The sequence below is a fragment of the Paroedura picta genome, chromosome 16, assembly GCF_049243985.1.
Source record: "Paroedura picta isolate Pp20150507F chromosome 16, Ppicta_v3.0, whole genome shotgun sequence".
Classification (NCBI taxonomy): domain Eukaryota; kingdom Metazoa; phylum Chordata; class Lepidosauria; order Squamata; family Gekkonidae; genus Paroedura; species Paroedura picta.
In genome coordinates, this window is record NC_135384.1 from 955,029 (window position 1) to 982,185 (window position 27,157).

The 27,157-nt window shown below is 61.6% G+C and overlaps 3 protein-coding genes across 6 annotated transcripts; all 3 read right to left on the reverse strand.

The window, feature by feature from the left end:
• Positions 1–498: 498 nt before the first annotated feature.
• On the reverse strand, positions 499–14,063 carry TNK1 (tyrosine kinase non receptor 1). Of its 2 annotated transcripts, XM_077314932.1 has the most exons (14): positions 13,854–14,063; positions 9,017–9,189; positions 8,571–8,644; positions 7,837–8,028; positions 6,811–6,963; positions 6,113–6,381; positions 5,676–5,802; positions 4,907–5,053; positions 4,339–4,433; positions 3,266–3,466; positions 2,485–2,546; positions 2,023–2,375; positions 1,331–1,426; positions 499–1,116 (listed from the first exon to the last, which is right to left on the reverse strand). In XM_077314932.1, the coding sequence occupies exons 2-14, from the start codon at positions 9,177–9,179 to the stop codon at positions 994–996; spliced, it is 2,055 nt and encodes a 684-aa protein (XP_077171047.1). In that variant the 5' UTR covers positions 9,180–9,189; positions 13,854–14,063; the 3' UTR covers positions 499–993. The 2 variants fall into 2 exon arrangements, with proteins under 2 accessions (XP_077171047.1, XP_077171048.1); XM_077314933.1 differs by lacking the exon at positions 13,854–14,063 and having other exon boundaries at positions 9,064–9,191.
• A 1,022-nt stretch (positions 14,064–15,085) lies between these two features.
• Positions 15,086–18,325, reverse strand: TMEM95 (transmembrane protein 95). 3 transcript variants are annotated; one of them, XM_077313853.1, is made up of 7 exons: positions 18,020–18,325; positions 17,396–17,452; positions 17,200–17,280; positions 16,941–16,961; positions 16,383–16,463; positions 16,111–16,198; positions 15,090–15,772 (listed from the first exon to the last, which is right to left on the reverse strand). In XM_077313853.1, the coding sequence occupies exons 1-7, from the start codon at positions 18,264–18,266 to the stop codon at positions 15,739–15,741; spliced, it is 609 nt and encodes a 202-aa protein (XP_077169968.1). In that variant the 5' UTR covers positions 18,267–18,325; the 3' UTR covers positions 15,090–15,738. The 3 variants fall into 3 exon arrangements, with proteins under 3 accessions (XP_077169971.1, XP_077169968.1, XP_077169970.1); XM_077313856.1 differs by lacking the exon at positions 17,200–17,280 and having other exon boundaries at positions 15,086–15,772; XM_077313855.1 differs by lacking the exons at positions 15,090–15,772; positions 16,111–16,198; positions 16,383–16,463 and having other exon boundaries at positions 16,480–16,961; positions 17,228–17,280.
• A 3,098-nt stretch (positions 18,326–21,423) lies between these two features.
• Positions 21,424–26,426, reverse strand: KCTD11 (potassium channel tetramerization domain containing 11). The gene is made up of 2 exons (XM_077314295.1): positions 24,141–26,426; positions 21,424–22,833 (listed from the first exon to the last, which is right to left on the reverse strand). The coding sequence occupies exon 1, from the start codon at positions 25,173–25,175 to the stop codon at positions 24,216–24,218; it is 960 nt and encodes a 319-aa protein (XP_077170410.1). The 5' UTR covers positions 25,176–26,426; the 3' UTR covers positions 21,424–22,833; positions 24,141–24,215.
• Between the last annotated feature and the right edge of the window lie 731 nt (positions 26,427–27,157).

A 27,157-nucleotide genomic window follows, 5' to 3' on the forward strand; every position in this document is an offset into this window, starting at 1 on the left:
GAACAGGAAACCAAAACAAAAGACAATGGGGGGAAAGACAAGTGGGGAGGGGCGTGTGTCTCTGTGCGCTGCTGGTGGCTCAGAGTCGGCCCTTCCCCCAAAGGGACGCCACCTCTTTGGCCTGTGTGTGGCTTTCAGGAGGGCCCTGTGGGATTGGGGCAGGGGTCCATCTCGCCCAGCCTCCCGCCTCCCACGGTGGCCAGGCAGTTCTCCTGGAGGGCCAAGGCCTTCCTGCGTTGCTCTGGGATCTGGAGGCGAGGTGTGGAAGGTGGGGCCCCCAACACAGACGCAGGGTCTGCCGGGGGTCTGGCAGGAGGCCTCAGCCACTGTGCAGCCCCCATCCAGAGCTTCCCCCGGAGATGTAGATGCGACAGATCCGTGTCCCTCCCTTCATGCAAAGAACTTCCACGCCCAGCTGCTGAAGCTGCGCCTGCACAGAGAGGTTTTCCTTTGCAGACAAATGAACACACCTGCAGCCCCAGAATTTTTACAAGACATGGATTCTCTCATTTACTTCTAAGATATTTACAGAAATGGCCCCCTCCCACCCCGGCTTCCGGGACCTGCAGGGGGCACTCCAGCGGAGGAGCCCCTGGCGGGAGCTGCTTAGAGGAATTGCTCTGCCTGTGGGTGGGAAAGTGGGGCTGGTTCCACGGCAGGGAGGCCTGCCTTGCACAGGTCTCCCAGGGCAGCCCCCGTGGGCCGTGGGCAGTCGCTGTGGGGCAAGGGGGCCTCTTCCCTCCCAGCCTGGCGCCCCTGTGGGTGAGGGGCAAGGCCAGGCCCTGTGGCAGGCGGCACAAAGCCCGGGCAAGGAGTAAAACGGCCACCCTTGGGGACTGAGCTCTGGGCTGGGGCTCCTCTAGGGGCTGCAGGCCTTGGGGGGGGGGGAGCCAGGACGTCCGACCCCCTGCAGGAGAAGCGGCTTTTCCCCCTGGAGGCTGCTCGGAAGAAGCGGGGGCAGGTTCTCCTTCAGTCCGCCCACCTGCCCCTGGCTCAGGGCCGCAGCCCCCTGCTGAGCACGTAGCGGGAGGCCATGGCCAGGTTCCAGCGGTGCCGCTCCAGGATCCTCCGGCACTCCTCCCGGGAGTGGGCGCTCAGGTGGAAGAGCTGGTCTACCTGGGCAGAGACACACGGGGTGGGGTGGGGGGTCAGAGGCTGCTGCAGGGTGGGGGTTGCAGAAATCCCAGGGGAGAGCTGAGCACCAGATCCTTCCCTCCTGTCAGTTTGATGGAGGGGAGAGCAGCTCTTCGTGTGCTGCCTTCCAGGTGCCAGAGGTGGAGCAAAGGCGCTGGCCCCGCCCCACAGCAGGCAGGCGATCAGGCCCTCTTACCTTCAGCAGCTGGCTGGCTTTCTGCGGGTCCCAGTTGTGCAGCCTCAGGGCTTCACGGCATTCCTCTGTGGTCACTCCGTGGACCCGCTCTTGGACCTGGGGGGGGGGCAGAGGCAAGGTGGGGATCAGAAACGGCTTGAGCTGTGGAGAGCGGCTGCCCATCAGAGCAGACAATTCCAGCCTTGAAAGGCCAAGTCTGACTCAGGAGGCAGCCTGATGGGTCTGCCTCTTTGCCCTCTTTCTCTTGTTCACATTTCCCTCTTCCTTTGTCAGAAAAGTGCCTTCAGATCTCATGTGGACAAGAAGGTATACAGTGCTGGGGGTCGTGCCCACCTTGTGACATTTTCCTTACCTCTGGCTGCTTCTCCCCCACTTGAACACTAATTGAACACTTCAATTAAAAAATAATAAAATTCAAAATTGCTGAAGGGTGATAGTGCAGGAACATTATAAAAAATCTATATCAAGCTGCACATTTCCCTTCATAACTTCTCAATGAAAAGGCCTGTAAACCTCAGAACAAATGCATTGTTGCAGTTTATTGCTGTAGCATGCGATAGTCCTATTGTTCTAGGAGAATAGCTGCCGTTTGCAGCCTTCTGGGAAGCATCCATCTCCCTCCATAATGTCACCAACAAGCAAAAGGCCACATTTACTGAATGTCTCTTGGCCCGGTCTGTGGGCATCCTCACCTCCTTGATTTTCTTCTCTACATCCGTAGCCAGTCGTTGTCCACCGGAGGGAGCTACGGGGGGCCCCATGGCTCCTTTGGGGGCTGTCCGGGGAGGCCGCATCTCCTTCTCCCTGGCCCCGGGAAGGCCCTCGGGTTTGGGCAGAGCCCAGGAGGGGAGGGCTGGGTTAGGGAGCCGGGCAGCCGGCTTGGGGGCTCGAGGCTCAGGGGGCTGGGCTGATGGGAAAGGACCCGGAAGGTCACTGAAACGTCGGCGGGAGATGGCAGGGGGGTTGTCTGGCCTGGAGGGGGGGGGCCGGGGTTGGTTCCGCAGGACGCTGAATTCGGAAATGGACTCCAAACTTTTGGAGAGGCCTGAAGGGAAAATACAGAAAAGGAAGTGAGTCCCACTGCGGGGAAGAGGCCCACCGTTCCGGGCCTCCGTTTCTGTCCTGGGCAGGGGACTGGCCAAGAGGATGCTCACGTGTCAAGCGCAAGAGCTGATTCGGACCAGCGCTGTTCCCCACTGTGGCTTTTGCTTTCTTCCTAGGGTAGCAAACACAGCCCTTTGTTAATGACACGGCTCCCAGGGCAGTGGCCGTCTCTTCCGCCCGCCTGGCCTGCTGCCGTCCTCCATCACCTTCCGATCCCAGCCCTGACTCTCCAGGACCCGGGAACGCCCTCTGCGAACGGCTGGGATTGTGTTCGCCACGTTTGCCGAAGTACGGAAGGGTTATGCTGGGGGCAAGGTCAAAACAGGTGGCAGCCAAGCACGAGCCAGGGTACAGCCCCACGGCCAGCCCTTCCCACAGGCCGAAGACATCTCCCCCATCCTGCTAGAGTGTCGGACTAGCATCCGGGAGACCCAGGTTTGAATCCCCACTCAGGCATGGATGCTTGCCGGATGCATTGGCCCAATCGTAGCGCTCTTAGCCTAGCCTACCTCAGAGAGTCGTTGTGAAGATAAAATGGTAGGAAGGAGTATAATGGGAGCCAGGCGAGATACCGACAAGTTAATTTTCCCAGAGGAAAAAGCTGCTGGGGGGGGGGGGGGGGCTCCACGGTCCTCTACCCTTTTGCAAGAGCCGCCCTCCCTGAACTTCACCCCCCCCCCACATCTCCAGGAATCTCCCACCCCAGAGTTGGCAACCCACAGTTGTCCTGTGGGGCATCGGCCTGGTGCCCACCCAGAGGCCTAGCCCTGGGCTGACAACTGCGGCCTTCTCCCACCCGGCTGGCCTCGGCGCCCCCCTGCCTCCACGTACTCCGTCCGGTCCGGCCCCCCCCAGCTCCGGTCGGGCTCCACGTCCCCATGAGCCAGGTGGAGAAAGGAGCTCCGCAGGGGGAGGCTAATGTGGGGGCTCCCAGAAGGGGGCGCTGTTTCCTCGGGCACCACGACGGACGAGGGGAAGACGCCGATCCGGAGGGTCCGCCTGTTCTGCCCACGCCAGTTGGGAGAATCCGGGCTGGAAAAGAAGGCGGCAGGGGTGGGTGTGGGGGGGCATGTGAGCGAGGGAGCCTCCCCAACACCCTCTCGGGGCACGCTCGCTTGGCACTCACAAACAGGATGCAAGACTCAAAACCAACCTAGAAAGGTGCGGGGCCCGGGGCCACAACAACACCTCGCCCTGTCCGGGTTCAGGCCCTGCCCTGTCTCTCTCCCTCGCTTCCTGTTTTGCTCCATTACGGCGGCCACACGTGGAGGGCCCATCCGTTTATATATATTCCGCTTTTTAAAATGGCATGAAACCCGCTCACGAGAGAATTGCAAACAAATAAGAACAATGCAAGTCAAACAGGACACTGCAGACACCAAGCAAAGAGACCAGCTGGCCATTGAAACCGACACGAGGGAAAGCAAAGAGAAAACAAACCAACCAACGCTCGCCGCCCCCCCCCCCCCCAGCCCCTGTTCTTACTCCCGGTTGAATCCCTGCAGGGCAGAGGGTGTGAAAACGAGAAGCCCCCTTAGGAAGACCCTTTCCCTGCTTGCCCCCTGCCCAAACAGCGGGCCTTGGGTGGGTGTAGGAGGGAAGGGCCGCCCCCCGGGGACATAGGGCGGGCCCTATTGGGGCTTCCAAGAGGAGAGACGGTCAGAGGTGGTGGGCCACTGCCTGCCTCTGCACAGCGACCCCGGACCCCTGGGTGGGCTCCCATCCATGTACCAAGGAGGGCTGGCCCTCCTCAGCTATTGACAGGTGCCCAGAGGGGAGGCCGGCCACTCCCCCCTGCAGCTGTGGGTCCCCGGGGGGCCTCCCTGCCCTCCGCGAGGGTGGCTTGGCCAGAGCACCATCCCGGCTGAGGCCAAGCTCTCCTCCTCCGCAGACTCCCGACTCACCTTCCGTCGATCACCGTGATGGGGTCTCTGGGCTCCAGGCGCAGCCATCCCGGCTCCGACAGCTCCTGGGTGGCCTTCACTTCCTTGGGGCGGAGCTGGGCGAGAAGGGGCAGCACAGGTGGAGTGTGAGGGGCCCCCAGGAAAGTGCTGAGGAGGGCCAGCAAACGGGGGGGGGCAAGTCTTCCTCGGTGGAGAATTGACTCCCACCTCCCCTGTCCCTGCTCAGCCTCAGCTTGCCAACCTGGGGTGGGGAGGGGCTGGAGATCCCCTGGAGAGACCCCTGGTCTCCAAATGGCAGGGCATCAGACCCTGCTGAGTTCTCACCTCTCCCCCATATTCTGCCCAGCCCTGAGTTTCACACGGAAATCTCCAGGAATCCCCCAGTCCAAAGTTGGCAGCCTAGCCCAGAGCAGAACCCTCAAAGATGGCCTCCGTTGACTGACTCTGGGGTGAGCCTACTTTTGCATCTGAATGCAAATTCTGAAAGAGGACCAAACTGCTCCTGCAGAGGCCTCAACCCAAGACCCCCCCCCCCCCCAGTCGGCCCCTTCTCGGTCCCCGTTCTCACCTCTTGCAGGAAGCTGACCATCTCCCGGAAGCGGGGCCGCTCCTCCGGGTTGTGGGCCCAGCATTTCAGCGCCAGGGTGTAGATGCCCCGGGGGCAGTCCTCCGGCCGGTCCAGCCGCCCCCCCTCCCTGTCGATCTTCTGCATGATCTGGAGGGGAAGGGCAGGAGGGGGGCTGCTCAGTGCCCGAGTCAATAGCAGGGCCCACTCTCCCATTGGCCCGGAGGGGTCCTTTCATGCCAAGGGGCAGGGAGCATCTGTGTCCTTCACCCTGCTCTCAGGTGCCCTTCGGCGCTCTCTTGCGGAGGCGTTTGGGCTGGGCCTCTGCCATGAACTCCGCAGGGGGCAGCCTGCAGTCTCGCTCTCTCTGCCTCCCCAACCTGCGATCGGAGAGGTCCACCCGGGTCTACCTTGCCCACCCCCCTGACGGATTCGTAGCTGCAAAACACCCAGACGGCTGAAAGGGCTGCGGGTGAAAAAGGCGCTCTGGGGGCCCACAGGAGCGGAGACCACTCAGAATGGAACGTTCAGGCATTCTTACAACGCCCCTGTAATGAAGGCCAGTGCCGTTACCCCCCTCTCTCCTATTTGGCAGGGTTTGCCTGAGGCGGGTGAGAGACTTCCTGGCAGAACGAGATCGGAATCGGTGATCTCCAGGTCACAGCGCCGACGTGAACCGGTATGTTCGCTCAGAAATGTGACTCACCGGCCGCCAGGGCAGGGAGGGACAGAACAGGAAGCAGCCACCTCCGGGGCCCTGATCTCGCCTCACCTGACGCCCAGAGAGGCCCATCCATGGCTCCTCGCAGTAGGAGAACATCTCCCAGAGCGTGACCCCGAACATCCACACGTCGGACGCGCTGGTGAAAACCCCTGTGCGCAAGCTCTCTGGGGCACACCTGGGGAGGAAGAGGGAGAGGAATAACAGGGATTGTGAGGTTAGGTGTGCACTCACCTGCCCTGGGCCCCCACGGGGCAGAGCTTGGGCAGGGGGTTGGACTAGATGACCCGTGAGGTCCCTTCCAACTCTAAGGTCCTATGATTCTATGATTCTCTGTGAGAAGCACAGCACAGTGCAAGACCTCAGCCCCTCTGCAGAATACGGCTTGCCAAGGCCTAGCTGCTCGATCAGGTCCCGGCGATGCTTTCCCCACCAGACTGCAGATGAAAACAAACGGGCAAAATCCAGGATGGGACCCCAATGCTCACCAAGCGAAGGGGATGCGCCGGTGGGCAGACATGATGTAGCGGTCACTCTTGCTGGCGAGCGGCCGCACCAGCCCGAAGTCGCCGATCTTGGCGTGCTCCTCGGAGGCCAGGAGGATGTTGCGGGTGGCCAGGTCCCGGTGGACAAAGAGCTTGGCTTCCAAGAAGGCCATCCCTTTGGCCACCTGCAGGCCGTAGCTCCAGAGCCGGTGGAGGGGGAAGGGCGGGCGCAGGCGGTCGTACAGCGAGCCCAGCGGGGCCAGCTCCGTCACCTGCCGGAGGAGAAGGCGTCCAGGGGTCCCGATCCCAGATCCACCCGCTCTGAAGGCCTGCATCTCCTCTGCCTTTCAGCAGGAAACTTTCCCCGGGGTGGACAGCATGTGCATGACCCCACTGATCTATTTTTCTCCCCACAGTTGGGCCTCAAAGTGGCTTCGGACTTCATTTTGTCCCCCTGCACAACACCCCTGTGAGGTAGGCCAGGTGGACAGCAGGGCTGAAGGTCGCCCAAGGAAGAATTTGGGATTCGAAGCACAATGGCTCCACTCAGCCCCAGAGGTCCCGAGTCCCTCCTGCACCTCCTCCTGAGGAATCCAAGGCCCTGGTGCCCCCAGCTTCCGTCTGCTCTGGCCCTCTGGCCCACCCGGCCAAGCCCCGACCTTCAGCTGCTGTCCTCTCCCCCCCCCCACCGGCCCACTTACCATCTTTAGGGGCTGGGTGAGGACCACCCCGTGGAGACGCAGGAGGTTGGGGTGATCCAGGCAGCACATGGCGTTGACCTCGTTTAGGAAGTCTAGGAGGGCCCCGGGGTCAGAGGAGGCATCAGAGCGCAGAGATTTCACTGCCACAGGAATCTGGGGGAGGGGCCGGGGAGGGGGGCCGGTGAGCGCTGAGAGGTGGCCAGAGTGTATCCCGGCCCTCCTTCCTGGCTTTCCACCTTCCTCTGTCTTGCTCTCACAACAACCCTACAAGGTTGGCCGGCCAGAGACTGGTCCTGGGTCCATCATATCTTGGTCTGACACATGCTGGGGTTTTGTTTAACTCCCTTTTGGCAAATCTCCCGGCATTATAAGTGGCTTCCAGCAAGGTGTTGCGGTTTGGAGTGGTGGATGCTAATCCAGAGAGCTGGGTTTGAGTGCCCACCCCTCCTCCACATGCAGCCAGCTGGGTGACCTTGGACGAGCCACCTAGAAGCTGTTCTCACGGTGCAGTTCTCTCAGAGTTCTCTCAACCTCAGGTGTGGGGAGAGGAAGGGAAGGCGATTGGAAGCCACTCTGAGACTCTTTCAGGCAGTGAAAATTGGGATATAAAAACCAACTCTTCTTCAGTCTACAGAGATCAGTCCCCCTGGGGAAGATGGTTGCTTTGGAGGCCCCTCCCCTCCCCAACACCCCCCCCAGGCTCCACGACAAATCCCCACAAATTTCCCTGTCCTAAGTTGGCAACCCAAACCTAAAGCTACAAAGTGTAGAAGTAAGGCATCGAGGTGGCAGCTCATACTCAAAGATACCTTGCTCCTGAACATGGAGGTTCCATTGACCATCTCTATGTAGTAGCCTTTTGTCCCTGGCCAGTGCCATGGAGGAGGGGGATCCAGCCTGTATGAGAACCCTCCCCGTTGACGGCAGAGACCTCAGAGTGCCCCCCCCCCCGCTTCCCTGGGAGGAATACAAGCAGTCGGACAAGATGCGGCCTGCTCTCTCCAGCAAGCCGAGCGCGAAGCTCACCGTCGTGCCCCCGGGGGCGTTCCATTCGGCACGGTGCACCACCCCAAAGCAGCCGTCCCCGAGGCGTTCGTGCAGCGCCAGGTCCCACTCGCTGATCAGGCACTTGAGGGAGGCGTCAGGGTCCATGCGGGGCGGGCAGGGCTGGCTGGGGGGGGCTTCCTCGCTTTCGGCACTTTTCCCTCCGGTTAACATCTTGAGCAGGGACAGAAGAGGCAGGGGGGAGCGTGAGGGGGCAGTCTTGCCTCTGGCATGTTCTCCCGCCACCCCCCCTCCAGGACCCCTCCTGCCCAGCCCTCCCTCCCGCCCGCTCCCCAGCTCACCCCTCCTCCCCAGCTCTCCCTCTCCCTCCCGCCCCAGCTCTCCCTCCCGCCCGCTGCAGAACAGCCTCCTGACCCTGCCCAAGAACAATTCGGATGGCGTCTTCCCTCCCCACCGCCCCAGACTCTTTCTGCACAGGGGGAGCTGCTGTTGGAAAGCCAGCAGAGGCCAGCATCAAATGGGGGGGGGGGCAGCCCCCTGGGTCACAACCGGCTCTTTGCTAGGTGGGTCCTCCTCACAGAGACAGGGCCTGAGAAGTCAGAACCGGCACTTGGGCCTGAACCCGGAAGTGAACGGATGGCCCACCGGAGCTCCTTTCCTGCCCCTGGAAACAGCCCAGCTACCTGCAGTTTCCGGGTGGCCCAAGCAAAAGGGCGGCCATTGGGTGCCCCCACCCAGGGCCACGAAGCACCCACCTTGTACACCCAGGACATGGGGCGCTGCCCAGGGGGTTTCCGGCGCTTCAAAGCATCTTCTAACCGCCTCTGCCCTAAAGGGACAAAAAGGGACCAGATCATCAGGCCCAACTGGGAGTTCCGCTCCTCGAGATGCCTTCGCTCCCCAGGTTTTGCCCTCAAAGTCAAGTTTCTAGTCCTCAGGAACTGCTGAGAGAGAAGATGTTAAGGAAATGCAGAGTTCGGTGTGAAATTCCAGAGGCTGACTCAACAGGACTTTTTGCAGTCAAAAGAGAGGCATTTCTTTACCTCACAACTAAGCCCATCCACAAAAGCCGGGTGGGAGGGGGGGGCTTCCTTCTTTCCACCCCCACCTTGGCCAGAGAGGAGGTGGGAGATTTTCTGGGCCTGTCATCCTCTCCCCACTCTGCTCTGCCCGCCCACCGGCTCCCCCACGGCCCCCCTACCTGGGCGTCCCATGCCAATGCGGTCGAGGTCGGAGGGTCGGACGTACTCAAAGTGGCACGGGCGTGTCACGTGGAGCTCATTGCGGATCCGGCTGTAAAACTGCTCCAGCTGGATCTCCGTGAGGAGCTGCAGCAACCATTCGGTGCCGTCATCCGGTGCCATGAGGGCATCTCTTGAGGAGAGGGAGGGGGAAACGGGGAACAAGATCAGCCCAGAACGTGCCTCGTCCCTGGGTCAAGAGGGACCCGGCAGACAGCCCAGTGACCCCCCAAAAACCTTGGCCTGAGCCCCAGCCTGGCTGGCAACAGGACCCATTTCCTATTTATTTCCTATTTATTTCGTGTTACAAGTTTCCTCCTGCATTATGCAGCTCGGCTCACTTGCGTAAGTCATCTGCAAGAACCTTGTCTGCCTTCTCCTTGCAGCCTGGCTAGAGGGGAGGGGAGGGGAGAGGGGAGGGGAGGGGCCCCGGGTGGGCGTGTCCACAGCTCTGCTTCCCACCCCTGTTCTGCATGATTGCACCACTTCTGGGGTTTCTCGAAGCCTGAAGATTGTTTCGGGGGGGGGGTTCTCAACAGTAAAAAACTTTCAGCTGTTGGCCATGGGGTGCCTATTTTTCCTTTCTTGGCAGGACTATGACTGCTGACTGACAGGCAGAAATTCAACTGGGAATGGTTTCTCCAGCATGGAGATGTGGTGATGGGGGAGGGAGACAGGACTTTTCTCATGCCAAGATTTGGATCCAGGGGAACTGATCTCCATAATTCTGAGAGCTCTCCAGGACCCACCTGGAGGTTGGCACCCCTAGCTGTGTGGGAGGATCAAGGCCAATGGTGAGCAGGGAGCAAATCCAGCAGAACCTTGTTGGCGAAGGGACGAGAGAGCCCTGAGCAGCTGGCTGGGAGCCAGGCCTGAGGGGTCTTGGGGGGGGGGCTTGGCCGGGATGTGTGTGTGTGTGTGTGTGGATGGAGCCCTCTGAGTCAGCGCAGAGTGGAGGCCTGGAATCCAGGCTGTTCCTGGGCATGTCCCGACCTGCAGGGTGCTCCTCACCACCCCCTCGCTCATATGTGGGTGACCCCATTTGGGGCGGAAGCAACAGCCCCAGGCGCCCCTCTCCCGACAGGCAAGTGAATGACCCTGAAGGCCTGGGGCTCCGGACGCCTGGCCCTCCAGCAGGGCGGTGGGAAAGGGGGCAGCGGGTTGGAAGAGGGGGCCTTGTCTCCAGCAGGTGCCTTCGCAGACACATAACAGGAAACCCACCCCCCAGATATATGCAGCTGAAAGACCAACCAGGGACCAGCCAGCACTGCCTTCCCTGCAGTCAAGCCCCCTCCCATGCCCCCAAGCTTCCAGTTGCTTTTGCTCCAACAAGCACGACTCCCCCCCCCCCAGGTTCTCCTCAACTGTTCACAGGGCAGCCCCCCCCGCCGAGGTAGAGACAGGAGCAAGGTGGGGAGAGAAGGGCCCGAGAGCAGAGGCTGCCGGGGCGGGTGGGAATGCCCTGCAAGGAAGGGGGCCCGGCTGCGGCACGCCCAAGGGAGGGCTGGACTCGCCACCTGCCAGTGCAACGGACCGGCTCCTGGCACCATGGCGCTCATGCAGAGCGGATTAGTGCCCAAGCGGCCGCTGCTGGCACAGGATGGCATGCACACGCCAAGACAGACGGACCAGTTTGCCTGCCTTGCCAGCGTCATGTTCAAAGCAGGCATTTGAGTCATGCTCACACGCAAGCACATGGCCGGGGGGTGAATCAGGGCAATGCTGGAGATTTGGCAGGGAGCCTGAGGCCCTCCTCGGAAGGGTCTTCTGCAGGGGAGTCCTCCCCTCTCCAGGCGGGCAGATCTCTTGGGCCTGGAGGTCAGGGGTCATTCTAGGAGAGCTCCAGGCCTCACCTGGAGAGGAAGGAGGTGGGAGAGTAACCGTGAAGGCAGAACCGAGAGATCCGGGCCTCCCTGCCATGCCGCCTTGCACTTCCAACATGCACAGACCCTGTAGATGGACAGAACTCTGAGAGAAGAGGGTTTTGTGCAGTGGTTAGAGAGTTAGACTAGGACCACAGAGGTCCAGGTTCAAATCCTCACCTGACTGGGAACCTCACTGGGAGACCGTGAACCAACCCCCTTTTTCTCAGCCTGACCTGCCTTACAGGGTTGTGGTAAGGACAACATGGAGAAAGGAGAACCCACATGCTTGAAGGGCCCCAGCTAAACGTATGCTAGGAAGTGAAGGGGTGAGTTATATTGGTTTGGATTTGCGCCTGTCACGGGGCCTGCTGGGTTTACAGGGAGGTTCCTGCCGGCAGTCCTCTTTTGCCTAGGAAAACTTCCTCGGGGGATCGTAGATCGAGATGGGTGGCCATGTTAATCTGTCTGCAGCAGGAGAAAACAGCAAGAGCCCAGGAGCACCTTCATGACTGTTGGCAGAGTTGAAATATGCAAGAGAGCAAAACACCAAGCTGCTTAAAAGAATAAGAGAGAGAACCGACTGTCTAACTGTTGTATTGCATTCATTCAGTTCTGGAGGCAAGCAGGGAGGACATATACTCAAAGGACCAGAAAGTCTCCCAGTGAGCCAATCAGGAGGAGACCGAAAAATATCAGGAATGTCCCAATCTCACTGAGCTAACTGCACATCACCCCTGATGCCCTCTGTAAGATATTCTTCATGTTCTTTTGAAACATGCACACACACTACAGATATTGCATATTTCAACAGTTCTCTTAGAACAGCTCTCTCAGAGCTCTCTCAGCCCCACCTTCCTCATAGGGTGTCTGTTGAGGGGGGAGGAAGGGAAGTGGGGTACAAAACAGCCAGTTCCCTTTTCTTCCTTGGGAGAAATCACTTTGCTCTGGGTGGGGGCCACACACAGCCAGGCCCCCTTCTGGAATCCCTTCCGGCCTCTTTTCCTCGCCTGCAACTTCCTCTGGAGGGTGTTCCGGTTCAGGCAGGGGCCTCCTTTCTCCCAAGAGATCCCCTTTGGCTTGTAAATGGGTCAACATTTCCCTAATCCCGAATTGCCTCCAGACACCCCTGCTAAAATGAAACACTGGGAGGGGCCTGCCTCTGGGGAGGGGTCTCTTAGGCCCCAAACTGTCCAGATCCCTGTAAGAACCACCACCAGCAGCCCCCCCCTGCAATCCCCTATTTATCCGTGCAATTTCGGGCCCAAGGGGGCTGGCAGAAGTCTCTTCTCCTTTCTCTCCTCTCCAAACACGCCTGCCATGACTGGCTTCCCTCCTGCTAGCAAGCCTCTGTGACAGGGTGGGGATTCGAACCTGGGCCTCCCCAATCCTCTCTACCCACTCCTGTGCTGCAGCCCACCAGGGCTCATGGTCACTGTAGTCCACGGACATCCGGAGAGCCGCAGTCTGGCCACCCCGGCTGCAGAGGATGCCAGGAGGGTTCGGGAAGACACGTCTGCTGACATGGCAAAGCCCCTGCTGGTCCAAACCGGAATGGAAGTTGCCGCTCGTCCCTCGGGCTTCGGCTCCCCAATTAACAGCAGAGAGAGGCCCAGGGCTGACTCCGGGGTTCGCGCCCCCGCAGAGATGCCAATCGGCCCCTCATCCGCAGCTGGCCTGGCGGGAGCCGAGGCACCCTGGCGCCTTCCTTGTTGAGCTGCCCCCAGCCACTGCTTGGGTGGCTCAGCCGCAGGGGTCCCCCCAGGGCCTGGCACTCCGTCCGCCCGGGCCGTGCACAGGGAGCCTGCCAGCCTCCTCCCAACACCCAGACCCCGGGGGGGACGAGTCTGAGCTCCGTGGATAATCCTCTCAGTGGAAGGAGCAGACGCATCAGAGGGCCTGGGTTCAGGTCCCGACAGCTCCAGGAAAGGCTCCTTGAGTCCCCTGGGGAGGGACTCTTTGCCTGGGCCCCGTGGGAGAGCACCTGCCTGGCAGGCACAAGGCCCCTGGTTCAATCCCCGGCATCTGAAGTTTAAAGGATCAGGCGGGAGGGGAGGGGAGGGACCTTTTTGCCTGGGACCCTGTAAGCAGAGCAAACAGAAGACACGGGAGGGGGGGGAGCCAGCAAAGAGGTCGGGAGTTCCCCCATCTCTAAAGGGGACATTGTACAGGGCCCCAAGAGGGGAGGGGAGGGGAGGGGGGGAAGCCACGTGAAAACTCATGCGGACGTCTCCCATCAAGGGATCAAAGTTGGCGCCACCCAGCGAGGTCGGCCCAGAAGTGCCCGGAAGTTGGCTGGGCCCATTCCCCCTCCACGAGACCCCCAGGGGGAGGGACTGATGGGGGGAACCTGGGGGAGGGGTCCCTCTATGCAGAGGCCGGCCAAAGCACAGAGAGGGAGAGGAGCACCCCCTGCCCCAAAAGCCTGGAGGGGGTGAGGGATCTCCTTGGAGCTGGGGAGGAGGGAGAGATTTGGGGTGGGCCGGGTCGTTTCTGGTTTTCGCTGGGGATGTTTTTGACTGCCTCCTTAACCGACAAGGAACGGCAGGAAGGTTTGAATAAATGAATAGTAACTAAATCAGAGTCCTGCAGGAAACAAATACAAGGAGGAGAGGATTAAATAAAGCAGGAAGGAAATAAAGGAAAGACGCACAAGGCAGGACGGAGGGTGCGGACACAGGAGAAGGTGTGCAGACGGTGGCGGGAGGCAGAGGAAGGGAGTCGGTGGCTAAGGAGGAAGGAAAGGAAAGGAAAGGAAAGGAAAGGAAAGGAAAGGAAAGGAAGGAAGGAAGGAAGGAAGGAAGGAAGGAAGGAAGGAAGGAAGGAAGGAAGGAAGGAAGGAAGGAAGGAAGGAAGGAAGGAAGAAAGACGGATGATCCCAAGGAGGGCTCCTCTGGCCCCTCTGTCCCTCCCAGCGCACACCTGTGGCGCTTACCTGTGTGGTGGCCCCACTGCTGGTCCAAGGGCGCTCCCTCCGAGTGGAAGTGGATTCCTCCCCAGCCCTGTTCCTGGCGCAGGGGGTGGGGAGTCTGCAGTTCCGCCTTCCCTGGCTTACCTGCCAACAGCTCTCCTGGGCGGGCCAGGTAGGCGGAGAGGCAGACCGGCCGAGCAGCTTCCCTTTCCCAGGGCACAACAAAACCGTAGTCAGACCACGACTGGCCAAGCTGATTGCCAGGGTTTCTGCCCACCGGGCTGGGAGGAGGGAGGGGAGGGGAGGGGAAGGGAGTGTCGCCAGCCAGCCCCCGGGTGTGGCCTGGGGTTCTCCTGGAAGAAGGACCTGTGCTTAGGTATAGTCCCCTTTCTCATTGGGATTCCAGGCAGGTGAGTCATGGGACTGTCAATAAACCACAAAAGAGGATTTTGTTGTAGAACCAACTGGAAGTGTGAACACAGACCTGAAGCAAGGCAATTTGACAGCTCCAGGGGACAAACTCTGCAGTTCACCCTGCATTCGAGGGGAAATCCCTCTCCACATCCCCTCCCCCCAAAAATCTCCAGCTGTCTCTGAGGCTTGAGTTGGCAACTCTAGGAGGAGGCCTTCCTACAAGGGCACTGGTTTTTCAAGAAGCACTCTGTACATGCTCATGGTCACAGCCCAGCCCTTCTAGAGTCATGAGGAAAGGCCAGCTTTTGCCATGCCTCCCCCCCTCTGAGGGAGAACACAGACAGGGGGGGAGGTTCAAGTCCCTGGCAGATTCCCACGTTGGTTTCTCACCATCCTGGCTGCAAAGGGAGGGGAGGAAGAAACCAGGTTGGCCCTGAAAGCAGCTCCTTGGCTGGGGAGGGGGGGAAGGAGAAAGCCTGGAGGGCGGAGGGGCTTCCGACTCCCCCACCCCAGGAAGGCTCCAAGCAGCGGAATAAAAGGTAGAAAAAAGTAAAAACTGCAGGTGCCCAAATAAGATGCAGCCCAATGGGCTTAATCAGCAGTTTATTGCAATTGCCTGGGGGGAGATGGCCGCTATCAAGGGTGAAAGGCAAGGCAGACCATAGAGTCTGGGCAAAATGGATGTGCTAGAGTGACATCACACCCTCGCGGAGAGGGGGCTGAGGTGGGGGGGGCCCAGGGATCCCCACACGCCCTGGGGTCAGAACTACCGGCCTCTTGCCCAAGGAGGCAGCTGGGGGTTTGCCGCTGAAGTGCTGCACGAGAGATTTGCGCAAACAAGCCCCAGGCAGGCAGCCCAGCCACAACCACCACGCCTGGCGGCCGATCAGAAGCACTCGGAGCAAAGAACCTCTGGAGACCTTGGCACAAGCAAGATTTTTAATCGGCAAGCCAAGCATCCCATTGGTCGAGGCGATGGCGGCCACGCTCAGGTTTGCTTTCTTCGCGTGCCAACCTGCGAGGCGTTGTGAGTCCACAGGGCTGGGCTCCACCCCCCCAGCAAAGGTTGTGGGGCAACACGGTGTCTTCAGAGGGGGCGTCTCCTGCGGCCATGCGAGGCCGTCCTCTGCATCAACAGGACATCGTGGTGTGTGGCGGGTAGTTCCTGAGGGCCTCTGTGCTCAACTTTGAGCGTGCCTCCGTATTCTCCCTGTGGCTTCCCAGTTTTCTATGTGCCCATGCTGCAAACCCTTAGTATTGACTGAAGCCTTTTCCCCATGTGCACACAGACGCATAAATGCATGTCCCTCGGCCCCCTTGGACACCACGCCCCCTCTGGGAGCGGCACACACACGGTTGTGAACAGAGCTCTGCAGGCTACACAGTCGCACTGGCGCAGGCACCCCCCCCCCCCCAAAACACCAACTCTGGACTTGTGGCCACGGAAAAAACGCTTGGGGTGGGGAGTCCTGCTGCTTCTCCTCCCTCGGGGGCCTCACTCCATCGCCACCCCAGGGTGGAATCGGAACCTGGAAGGGCAAAAAGGAAGACCCCCCACAGACACATACACACATGCTTAATTCCAATCAGTTTCCGCAGTACAGTCATGAAGACCCTTGTGCTTCGGGGGGGGGGGCATGGCAAAAGCCCCCCCTGGCCCTGCCCACTTTCTACAAACACTTGGTGGGCACCGGGAAGGGCACCACATTGGGGGGCCTTGCACTAGCGGTCCCCAAGCCTCCATGAACATCTGAAGGATCTCTGCCTCTCCTTTCTCCTGCTGTGCCCACCCCACCCCGTCCTCCCGCCCTCTGCTTGGCAACCGCCAGATGCCTCCCCCCCTCTGCCCGCCATTGGCATCACTCACTCGAGGGCGCACGTGACCATGCCCAAGAAGAAGCAGGAGCACGCAATGGTGCTCAGGAGCATGATGGCCTTCGGGAGATCCAGGCGCTCTGCGGAGAGGGAGGGAGAGAAGGTCCGCTCAGGCACGGCGAAGCCCCCAGGCACACTGGCCTGGCTGGCAGCAGGCAGCCGGGAGAAGGGGCTCCCACCCCCCCAACTCCCCCCCCAACTCCCCCCCCAACTCCCCCCCCCAACTCCCCCCCCACCCCCCCTCTGGGTCCGGCAGCCTCTCGCCTGGGTAGCAGGTCTTCATCTCCCAGCAGGGCGTGTCCTCCGTCCGGCAGGAGGAGCAGTTGACCACTGGAGCGGAGACATCTGCCGAAGCCATTGGGGGAAGGGCTGGGTTAGGGACTGGAGGCCCCAAAAGAGGGGGAAACCCCCCACTGGGAAGAAGTGTGGTTGGAGGATCCCCAGCCGCTTTGGGCCTTTGGGATTCTGACCCAACCGGGTGGCCTCAGCCACAAGGGGCAGCCCAGGAGGCAGAACCGGCCACAAAATGGCGGCCGCCGGAGGTGGGGTCGGCCACAAAGTCGTACCACAATGAGCTTCGTGCCGTGGTGGCAGCTGCTGCCAAAGTAACATTTAAAAAAATCTGCCTAGCCAATCGGACCTCCAGGGGCTCCACGTTAGGGACCCCTGGAGCAGTTCTTTGCCTCGTCTCCCGATCCTCTCCGGTGGTGCCAGGCTGGTAGTTGCACAGGGGTCTGGGTGTGGGGCTGATGGGAGGGTGCAGGGAGAAAGGGGTGGGGGTCTTGCCCATCCCGGAGTCTCAGCCCCTTTCCCAGGACTTACGGCAAGCCGGAGGGCACAACGCTGGAAGAGAAGGAAAGGAAGCGCGTGAGGGTCTGTTCTTGGACACACACCCCCACGGCCAATTTCCAAAGAGAAAAGGGCTGGGCCATCCACCCTCCCACCCCCCAGATGTGTGAAGTTACATGTGCAGGAAGGAAAGGCCTTCTGTGCATGCTCAGAAGCACTTTACTCCTTTTTACTCTCCCTGGTTTCCAAGAAGCCCTTCCCCAAATGGGCCCCCGGATATGTCGCCCCGTACCCTCTCTGCTCTGCTCCCACATCTTCACCTCGTGAAGCCAGTCCCAGAACTTCGGGAAGTCTTCCAGGGTTTGGTTGATCTCTAAAGAGGAGGGAGAGGCCCCTCCGTCACCCACTCCTGGACCGAGCCCTGCCCCCCTCTCAGCCCGCAATTCACCATCCCCCACCCTGGCCGGACCCCAAAGGGAGAGACTCACCGATAACACGAAAGACTCGGTGCGTTTTTTCCAGAATCAGATCCAAGGAAAGCTCATCTGCAGACAGGGAGGCGGAAGGGATCAAAGAGGGGGGTGGGATGCCAACCTCCAGGGGGTGGCTGGAGACCGCCTGGAATTACAACAGATCTCCAGGCAGCAGGGATCAGATTCCTGGGGGGAAATGCCTGCGGGGGGGGGACGGAACAGATCCTGGCGTCCCACCCCAGTCTCCATGAATTCCCCAACCTGGAGGTGGCCACCCTAGCTCTCATCGGCCAAACTGAGCCAGGATGGTGAGGACGGTGCTTTCAGGGTGTAGCAGCCTCGGTCTGCCACAAAAGAGGCGGTCAAGAGTCCAAGAGCACCATAAAGACAGTCAAGAGTTTTGGGGAACGGCTTTTCGAGAGTTGAATCTCCAGGAGCTTGGGGGTCTCAAGTGGCGACACCCTCCAATCCTAACAGGTCTCTGGCTCAGATCCAGTGAAGAGCTGAGCTTTGCTGGGTTCCAGTCCTTGTTGCTGGCCCACCGTGCTCCTTGCGTGACCCAGGGCCTGTCTCAGCTCCAGGGGACCCACACGCCCCTCCCTCCCCTCCCAGGGGCCCCAGGCGTCCTGGCTGGCCTACCGAGAGCAAAGCCTTGGAAGGACCCCCTCCCCCAGGGGTAGCTGGTACAATTCTGCCGGCCGAAACGTTCGCGGTATTGAGCGCAGAGCCGGGCAAAACGGCCCTTCAGGTTCTTGAAATGCAGCCGGCAGGGGAGGCACCCCTCGGCCTCCAGGCCCCCACCGGCCAGGAGGAGGAGGAGGAGCAGGAGGGTGGCAGCAGTGGGGGCCGGGGGGGCCCCGCGGGGGGCGAAGGCTGCGGAGGCCATGGGAGGCAGCCGGCTGCGGGGGTGGCCTGAGTGGCGTTCCGCAGACTGTCTCCCCTCTGGGGCAGGTTCTAAGAGGGCCCCCAGCAACGTTCCACGTTCTCTTCTTAAGGGGCCAGGCTGCGTGGCTAGCACTGGTGGGAGGAAGCCAGCCTCCCATGGGGGTGGCAGGAGGAGGCCCTGGAGGCTCCCCCTGAGTTGGAGGGGAAGTTCCAGAAGGGGGGCCTGGGGACTTTTGGGTGGGCACCGAGCAAGCGGGCAGGGTCTCTCTTGCCCTCCGTGCTTTTGAGCATCAAAGCCAGACCAGTCTGAGCCTGGGCTCTGTGGAGGCCCAGCATTCCTGCATGGCCCTTTCAGGGCTCCTGGAGAGCATCTCCTCATCACCAGAGGTCAGGCAGGAGCTGAGACTAGCAGTGCCACGGACTGGGGCCCTTGGATGTCACCTGGACGGCAACGTTATATGTTTCTTTACACCCTTTTGGGAGCCACTTTGAGATGCAGGGGAAGCAGGATCAACAATAGCGACATTGATTGATCGACCCTCACGTGCAGCTCCTGGAAGCGAGGAGTCTTTTGTTTTGTTTTTTAATCAGATCAGAATAAAACTGAGCGGGCCGTTAAAATGAGGAACAACTGGCACTGGGGTATACATGACAGGAAGCTGCCTCCACAATGGGCTTGTTTTATTACATATAGTATTATATACTGTTTTTAATGTTGTTAACTGCCCAGAGCCAACAAGGGGGTATACAAATAAAACATTCATTCATTCATTCATTCATTCATTCATTCATTCATTCATTCATGGAGGGTTCAGGCTTGCTTTGATAGAGGCAGCTTGCAGGATCCATAAGCCTTCCCTCTAGCACATTTACAATGAATCCACTTTCTTCCCTGCCCAACTCCCAGAACAGAGCAAGAGGCGTGGGGGGTGTGGGGGGATGCTGTAGCATAAACAGGCCCACAACCTTTGGGGGGTCTGAGCTTTCCAGACCCACAGCTCCCAGGGGGCTAAGGCAGAGGGGAAGTTCTCATCCATCCCATCCTTCCGTTCTCTCTCTTTCACACACACAGAGGCAGAGGAAAGTTCTACCTGGAGCGGAGATGCCGGCCGGCCACTGAACCTGGGCAATTCTCCTAGGAGCTACACACCCCACCAGAATTCCCTTCTGTGCTTTCCTCCCCGCAGTTCCAGAGCAGTGGAGACTCAGGAGCACCACTGACAGTGCACATCTGCAGGGCCTGGGGATGCACACAAGGCCCAAGGCCCACTCGGAGTGTGTCAGTCAGACCGCCAGCGGCTCCTTTAAAGCCCATTCTGGAATTCAACCAGTATCCGCCTCCCCCCCCCCCGCCCACGGAGAGCATTGCCCCTCCCCCCTCCCTCCCTCCCCCCCCAGCAGCCACCAGAAAGGAGGGAGGCGCCGGCTGCTGCCAAAGGTCAGGGTGTTTCCGCACATGAGAGGAGAGCATGTGAGGGCGATAAACAGGGCGAGGGTGTGCCAGCGCATAGATCACGCAGCGCACAGACAGAAGCCTTCAAAGAGAGTCATTATCCACACACAAAGCACCGCCGAGGCTGGAGACGCTGCCCGACCGCCAAGAGGCCCAGCCCCCGAGGGCAGGAGGTCCACCTGGCAGAGAGCCCCCCCCCCAAGCCAGAGAAGACGGCGTCTCCCGCCTCCCAGATCTGAGCAAGACATGCAGGGCGAGGGGCAGGATGCCCGGGGCAGCCCCACAGCCTCAGCACGTCCCCCCCCTCAGGTCAGAGACGCCTGACAGGAGGGAGGGGCCCACGTGTCTGCCTGGCCAGGCACAAGGCCGGACATTCACGGACTTGCCATGTTATTTATTTATTTATTTAGATTTTTATACCGCCCTTCCCTACGGCTCTGAGTGGTTTACAGAAAACATTTCAGAACACTCCATGGAACGGTATCAGTATCAATATAACAACAATAACAGTATGGCCCATGTCTTCTGTAGTCGGGAGAGCCACGTGGATGCCACGGCCATTCCCACCTCCCAGCCCGGGGGTTCCTGGATGTCACCCAGCCCTTCTGCTGCAGACCCACATAGCCGATCTCCCTCCAGAAGAGTAGCTTGGCTAGGGCAAAGGAGTGCCAACCTCCAGGTGAGGCCTGGCGCTCTCCTGGAGTTACCGCTGGTCTCCCAGCAACAGAGAAGAGTTCCCTGGTGGCCCCTGCCCCTCCCCTGCCCCACCTTCCCCAGGGAATGTAAGGGAATTTCCCAAGCTGGAGATGGGAACCGTAGAAATGGCATCACATGTTTGCCAGACAACCCTGGACGCAAGGGGCTAAACGCACAGTGTGTGTTTCCACAGAGGACTCAAAGCGAGAGCAGCGCATGGGTGTGCAAACATCACAGAGCTGGGAAGCCCAGAAGTCAGCGGTGCTGCGCATGTCTCGGGCTGCCTGTGTGCTTCAGAGAGTGCCCTCTGCTGGCCAGCAGGCAGGCCTGCAGGGAGACCCCCACCCTCCCGGCAAGACTCTTCCGCCCCCCCTAGGCAGAGTCCTCCAACGCCGGGCTGAATCTCACAGAGCCAGCGTCCGGGCCTTGCCTGCTGAGAGGCGCAAAGCCAGGAGGTGCCAGGAGGGTGGACCAGCACCCCCTCCCGTGCCCGCACTGCTGCCAGCCAGAGACCCGCTGCTGCCGGAGGAGGAAGTGTGTGGACTTTGGGCAACACAATACCTCAGGCGAGCCCCGACCCAAGCGGAGTGCCTGGTGACCAAGCTCCCGAAGAGGAAACAAGAAAGGTCTGAGCCACAGAGGCCAACCGGCAGGAATCCTAACCGGGGCAGGAAGCTCACCCCACTCGCTTCACTTTCGAAGGGTCCCTTGGGGGCGCAAGAGGGGCGTTTCCGGAGAACGCACAATGTCCCGTGAGCCGCCGGTGCCCCGTTCTCGGTCCCGGCCACCATTAAGGGAAGAGTCCGGGACGGAGAGGGCGTCTTCTGCACGGAGCGGCTTCCTGGGTCGGACGGACGGGGTTCCTCTTGCTCACAGCTGAAAGGCTGCATGTCAAGACATCTGCCCTCCCGCCCGCCCCATACAGTCCCCCTCCCAGCCAGCTGACACCGGGCCCAGCCAGCCAGATCCATTCTCCCACACCCTGAAAGAAAGCTGACATGGGAAGCAAGGCATGTGTGAAAACATGAGTTTTATTAGGCGCCACCTTCCCCCTGGCAGGCTGGCTCAGCCCTCCTCACAAGGGCAGCGGAAAATCATGTCTCAGAGCCAGCCCCCCCCCCGCACATCAAATCCCCCGCTTTTGGTAAGAGGCAAATAACATTAGCAGACCTCCCTCACTCCAGGGGGGCTTGAGGGCGTGAGGGCCTGTTCTTGGACACACACCCCCATGGCCAATTTCCAAAGAGAAAAGGGCTGGGCCATCCACCCTCCCACCCCCCAGATGCGTGAAGTTACATGTGCAGGAAGGAAAGGGGAGTGGCTTCCCTAGCAGGCTCCTCCCCCTTCAGGGCAGCCCTTTATTCCACCAAAGAGCCTCAGTTTTTGGCCTTACCTGTCACTGTCAGCACAAAGCAAAATGGTAAACAAGACCTCGGGGGGGGGGGGAAGAGATTTTCCCAACTTTGCTTCCTTGCTGTGTCCTGCTGCCCCCCCAGCATCCTTCCAAGGACTCTAGCCCTGACCACCCTACATCCTTTGGGAAATCTACCTGTTGAATGGCTGCCTGCGGTACCCAGAAAGGGAGCCACGCCACGCCTGCAGCGGGCAAAGGCAGACCGAGGCATTTAGTGTCTCCAAGGCCATCTGCAGTTGCTGGGGCTGCCCGGCCTCCGTCAAGGAGAAGGCAAACAGGCGGGGCCATCAGAGCCTGGCACGGCCCCCTCCCTGCTCGGGCAGACACAATGCAAAACGCCAGGCAGCAGGCAGCTCCCGACTTAGCCACTGCCCCCTCCCCCCCCCCCACTGGCTGCAGGGAGCCCCTAAGAAACCAGCCACTGAGCACCGGGCGTAGGATGCTCTGGGATCCCACCCGCTCTGGCTGCATCCTTGTGCTTAGGACCGCTCGGCTCAGGACCACCGGCTGGCTGATCCAGTACCTGAGACCCGCTCACAGCTTGCAGACAGAGGAGCTCCATTCGAGTCCAGCAAGCCCCTCCCTTTGCCAGACAGGCAGTGCTGACCCTCAAAGCCCTCGGCCCCCAAACCACCCCTGCAGGACTGGAATGGCGCTCGTCCCACACGGCCTCTCTGAAACCACGTCAGGAAGCTTACTGTAGAGCAGGCCCATTCAAGTCAACAGGACTCCTTTGGAGTAGGCGTGCTGCCATTGCAGCCCCTTGGCACATGCTCAGAGACACACTCCTGCCCCTGGGTTAGCAGACGGGGGGAGGTCCTCCCAGGCCCCCAAGCCCTGCCCCTCCACACGGGCGCCTGGATCCTGACACATCCGCTCCTCCCCCTGCATCCGAGGTCTTCACTGGGGGGCTTCTGGGCTGCCCACACCACAGCGGGGGGGGGGGGAATCCAGAGACGGAGCCCAGCTGCTGCACAGCAAGACCCAAGGCCCAGGCCGATGGTCCTGGAAGAGAAGGAGGAGGCGGTGGGAGACAGCACCAAAGAGCACCAAGGAGACCCCGAACAAAGGCCAAAGGCTGGCACGCTGGCCGACAGACCCCGCTCCCCCCCACGCCAGAGAGCCATGCCAGCTCCTGCCCCCCCCCCGGAACATCCAACACCCTCCCTCCCTCCGCCTTGGGGAAAAGAGACCTGGAGCCCCTCCACTATGTGGGACGGGACCAGTTGGGGGAGGGGCTGATTTACACCCCAAAGGCTGGATGCCTCTTTGCCCGCCTGCCCTCGCCCCTTCCAAAGTGTGGGTGGGAGGGGGCAATCCTGGCATTACGAAAATCCACCCCCACAGACGGAGACTGGCCCTACCACAGAGATCTCGTCTGATGTCTGACACTGTGGGTAACTCAGGGGCAACTTCTGGATCCCACCCACCTTCCTTTGGCCACCTCTGGGCAGAATCAGACAGCCTTCCCTCTCCTGCCCCCTGCTCCAAGCTGCGTCAGAACAAACACCTGAGGCTGCCTCCTGCCGAGCCACGCCGGGCCAGGATTGCCTGCTCAGACCGGCAGCAGCTCCCCAGTGTCTCTGGCTGAGGCCTTTGCCAACACTGCAGGTGGCATTCCCCGCCCAGAGCCCTCGGGCAGGCAGGCGTTCAGCGCCCTCCTGAGCGGGGAGCTGTGGCCGGGTCCCCCAGCCGGTCTGTGGGCGCAGCTGTCGTCTTCCTCCTTTCGCCTTCCCCTCCCCTTGTGAACTGAGTGGAGGTAAACTCCAGAAACCTGAACTCTAGGGTGAAGGGTCATAGGAGCTGGCCACAAGCGAATGTACCCGAGCGGAGGGCTATTTGAAGACTGGAAGGGCCAGCCCCTGGTCCCCCAGAGAGCCACACAACTGACCGGCTCCATGCTGGAGATGCCAGGGGCTGAACCGGGGACCTCCCTCCGCCCCCACAGCCCCGTCCCTAAAAGCAGGAGACCAGCCCAGCGGAGAGCCTCTGGTCTGGTCTTGGGCTCTGGTCCAGGAAAGCCAGCCCCTTCCCTCCCTCTCTGCCGCTGGGGTGGGAATTCCAAGGAATGAGAAACAGTTTCCCAGCCTCGAGCCTGACAGCATCATCCCAGCCTGTGGGGTTGTGTCACTGGAAGGAATCCGGGTCCTCCTCCGCACACAGGGAACCTGCCCAGGTGGGAGAAGCCATCCCTCTCGGGGGCGGCCCGTGGAGACCTGCTCTCGGTGGAGCTGCTCGCTGCCATGGCTCTGGGGGGGGGACTCAGCCCTGGAGGCTCCTGCGGGGCCCTGAGGACCACCTCCTTTCCTTACCCTCTCGGTGCCCCTCCAGGGGGGCCGCCCGCGCTCCTCCTCCTCCTGCTGCCCAGGCCTCATCGGCTGCGGCATTCAGTGCCGGAGGAATCGCAGGGAGTGCGCGCTGAGGATGTCGGCCTGGTCCGGGAAGACCGAATCCACGCGGAAGCCGTGCGCCAGCGCCGCCTTCAGCACCTCTTCCAGGAGCTCGCCGCCCGTCCGGACCTCCCGCCCGCCCGCCCGCAGCGGCCGCAGCTTCTGCTTGGCGTACTCGGCGGCCGGGAGCTCTGCGGGGCGGGGGGCCCACTCCACCGAGAGGTGATGGCGGGCCTTGGAGAGCCCCCGCGCGGCCCCCCAGCCCCCTCCCGACGGCTCGGCCTCGTCGTCCGAGGAATCGGCCGGGCAAACTCCCTCTTTGCCGCTCGTCCCGCGCTCGTCCTCCGGCCGCTTCCGCCCGTTCGGAGCGTCTCTGGTCGGGGCGTCGGGGCCGTCCAAGCCCTCCTCCCGGCGGCCCCCGGCGGGCTCCGGGCGACCCAACCGCCTGCGCAGGGCGGCCAGGAAGCAGGGGTCGGTGCAGAAGACGTTGGCGGTGAAGAGGCGAAGGGAGCATGTGCAGAGTTCATAGTTCTGCGGCCCGCGGCGCACGTTGAAGTGCAGCAGGCGCTCGCGGGCGTCCACGTCGGCGTGGAGCAGGGCCCCGGTGCTCTGGCGGCGGCGCTCGGCCTCCTCGCGGCGCAGCGCCTCCAGCAGCGGGCGGATCTGGTAGAAGTCGGCCTCGGCGCGCAGCAGGGGCAGCTCCGCGTAGCCGTCGGGCAGGTCGAGGCGGCCCAGGCGCAGGAAGTTGAGGATGTGGCGGAAGGCCTTGCCGTCGCGGTCGATGAAGTAGTTGCCGCGGCCGTCGGTGCGCGCCGGGCGGGGGCCGCGGAACATGGCGCCCAGCATGGAGTCCGGGAAGCGGGTCAGGGTCTCCACGCTGGTGCTGTACAGCTTCCCGCCCACGTTCAGCGTCACCGGCCCGCCCGGCCGCGGCCGAGCCTCGCACGAGTCCGGCATCCCGCCAGGGTCTGCGCCGAGCGCCTCGACAGCCCGCCCGCCCGCCCCCGAGACGGGGCGCTCCCTGCCCGGCCGCGGGGGGGAGGGGGACCCGGCCGCTGCCCCCGATTCGCCGGAGCCCGGCGGGGCGAGCTGAGCCCTCCGGCCGCGGGCGCCGGGGAGGGGGGCGCGGCAGGAGGCGGGGCGGCTCCCGGCTTACCTGGCGGCCGTCGCGGCGGCTCCCGGCAGGCAGACAGGCAGGCGAGGCGGAGCAGCGTCCGGGCCGGCGGAGCGCCAGCGCCGCTTTATAGGGGAGGGACCGGCGGGGGCGGGCAAGAGCCTCTCTCCGCCCCGCCCGCCCAGGCAGCCAGGCCGGCCGGCCGGCCGGCCGGGAGGAGCCCGGCCGAGGGCGAGGGCTGCGCTGCAGCAGGCAGGGCGGTGGGCTCGCTTCTTCTTCCCGGGGCCAGGACTGCGGGACCCCCGCCCCCTGGTGGCGGCCTGCACGCTCCGAGCCCGAAGGGGCTCGTCCCCGTCCAGGGGGGCTGGCCCGAGGGGACCCGACGAGCTCGGATGGCGCGAGGGGGGATTCGAACCGGGGCCAGAAGTCTTGACCACGACGCCGTCCTCTTCCTACCCTCCCGCATGGCGTGCTCGCGCAGCCTTAGTCCAGCAGGCCTTTTTACACGGGGGTCCATTAGGTGCTCCCCCCAAAAAAAGCCCACAGGTACACAGGTAGGCCGCCTCTGCGCATGGAAGCGCCTGTGGCTGGTGCCCTCCATAAATCTGCCTTCTCACGTCAGGGGCTTGAGCGGCCACTTCCTGTAGCAGTAAGGGATGACTTCCTTTTTTGCTGACCTGATTTTACCTGCCAGGAAACCGGGGGCGTGTTTGCCGCGCCCCACCCTCTGGCCCAGATCACCTTGTTTGCAAACAAGGAGGCCCCGGTGCTCTGCCCGTGAAGAGGATGGAGAATATTTGTCTACAATGGCTTATATTTAAATTTGTATTGTGTGTTTTGTAAACAGAATGCCGGAAGCCGCCTCAAGCCAGCACAAGGGGAGGAGCAGGGTCTAAATTGAAAAACAAATGTGTTTATTCACAGGTGGGACACCTTGGTGGTCTGAAGCAGCACCCTAAAACCAGGAATCAGTTTGTTGGCCTTCAAGGTGACCCGGGACCCAACATTTGTTTTATTTACAAACTTTATTCCTGCCCTGTCTTTCTCCCCCCTGGAGACCCCAAGTCCCCAGGGGCTCTTGGGAGGAAGTCCCGGCTGGGGGATGAGGGACGGCAAGGCCAGTGGGCAGAGGACTGGTGTGGCGTCCTAGGCAAGATTGCAGCCTTCGTGGGCACAGAGACCAGCTCCCAAGCGGGCGGCTGACGGCCGGGGGGGGGGGGGGGGACAGGGCAGAGGAGCTTCCGGATCCCAATTCCTTCCGGCCCACGTTTTCGCCTCCTGCCGCCGCCTCCTGGCCTGTTTCTGCAGGCCAAACCTCCTGGCCCGGATCGCGCCTGGCTGAAGACTGAATCGAAACTGCTGCTTGGTGGTGCTGCCGCCGCCGCCTCCACACCCACCTGCATTCCTGCCTCCGGCTTCGTCACTCGCCCGGGGAGGTTCTCGGGCCGGGAAAGGAGACCAACTGGAAGGGGCCGGGACTCTCTGCCGCCGCATGCAGACGTTTCCGGTGCCACCCACCTCCCCCTGAAGCGACGCCTTGGGGGACTGTCCGGGAGCACTCCTGGCCCCACGCAGGGTTCGCTGGCGGGCGTCACGAGGCTGCAACACGACCGGGATTTCTGGAGTTTGCAGCATGCCCCAAACGGGCTCCTTGACCCTGTGTGGGCTTCCCATTTCCTTCCTTTGCTTCCTTATCCTTCCGGGCTTCCTGCATCTGTATCCTGCTTTATTTACACACACACCCCATCTCCCCAGGGGGTCCAAAGGCGCCTCACCACATTCCCCCTCCTCCCTTCCCTCTTCACAACAACCCTGTGAGGTAGGC

Bases quoted from the DNA above. Each gene is read 5' to 3' on its own strand.
- TNK1 (XM_077314932.1), bottom strand. From the start codon at position 9,179: ATGGCACCGGATGACGGCACCGAATGGTTGCTGCAGCTCCTCACGGAG. The intron at 8,645-9,016 runs GTAGGGGGGCCG...TTGTCCCTTTAG, and splicing joins CATTGGCATGGGACGCCCAG to GGCAGAGGCGGTTAGAAGAT. The intron at 5,803-6,112 runs GTGAGCATTGGG...CTTCCTCCCCAG, and splicing joins CGGCGCATCCCCTTCGCTTG to GTGTGCCCCAGAGAGCTTGC.
- TMEM95 (XM_077313853.1), bottom strand. From the start codon at position 18,266: ATGGCCTCCGCAGCCTTCGCCCCCCGCGGGGCCCCCCCGGCCCCCACT. The intron at 17,281-17,395 runs GTGAGTCTCTCC...CCTCCTCTTTAG, and splicing joins CCGAGTCTTTCGTGTTATCG to AGATCAACCAAACCCTGGAA. The intron at 16,962-17,199 runs GTACGGGGCGAC...CTTCTCTTCCAG, and splicing joins GTGGGAGCAGAGCAGAGAGG to CGTTGTGCCCTCCGGCTTGC.
- KCTD11 (XM_077314295.1), bottom strand. From the start codon at position 25,175: ATGCCGGACTCGTGCGAGGCTCGGCCGCGGCCGGGCGGGCCGGTGACG.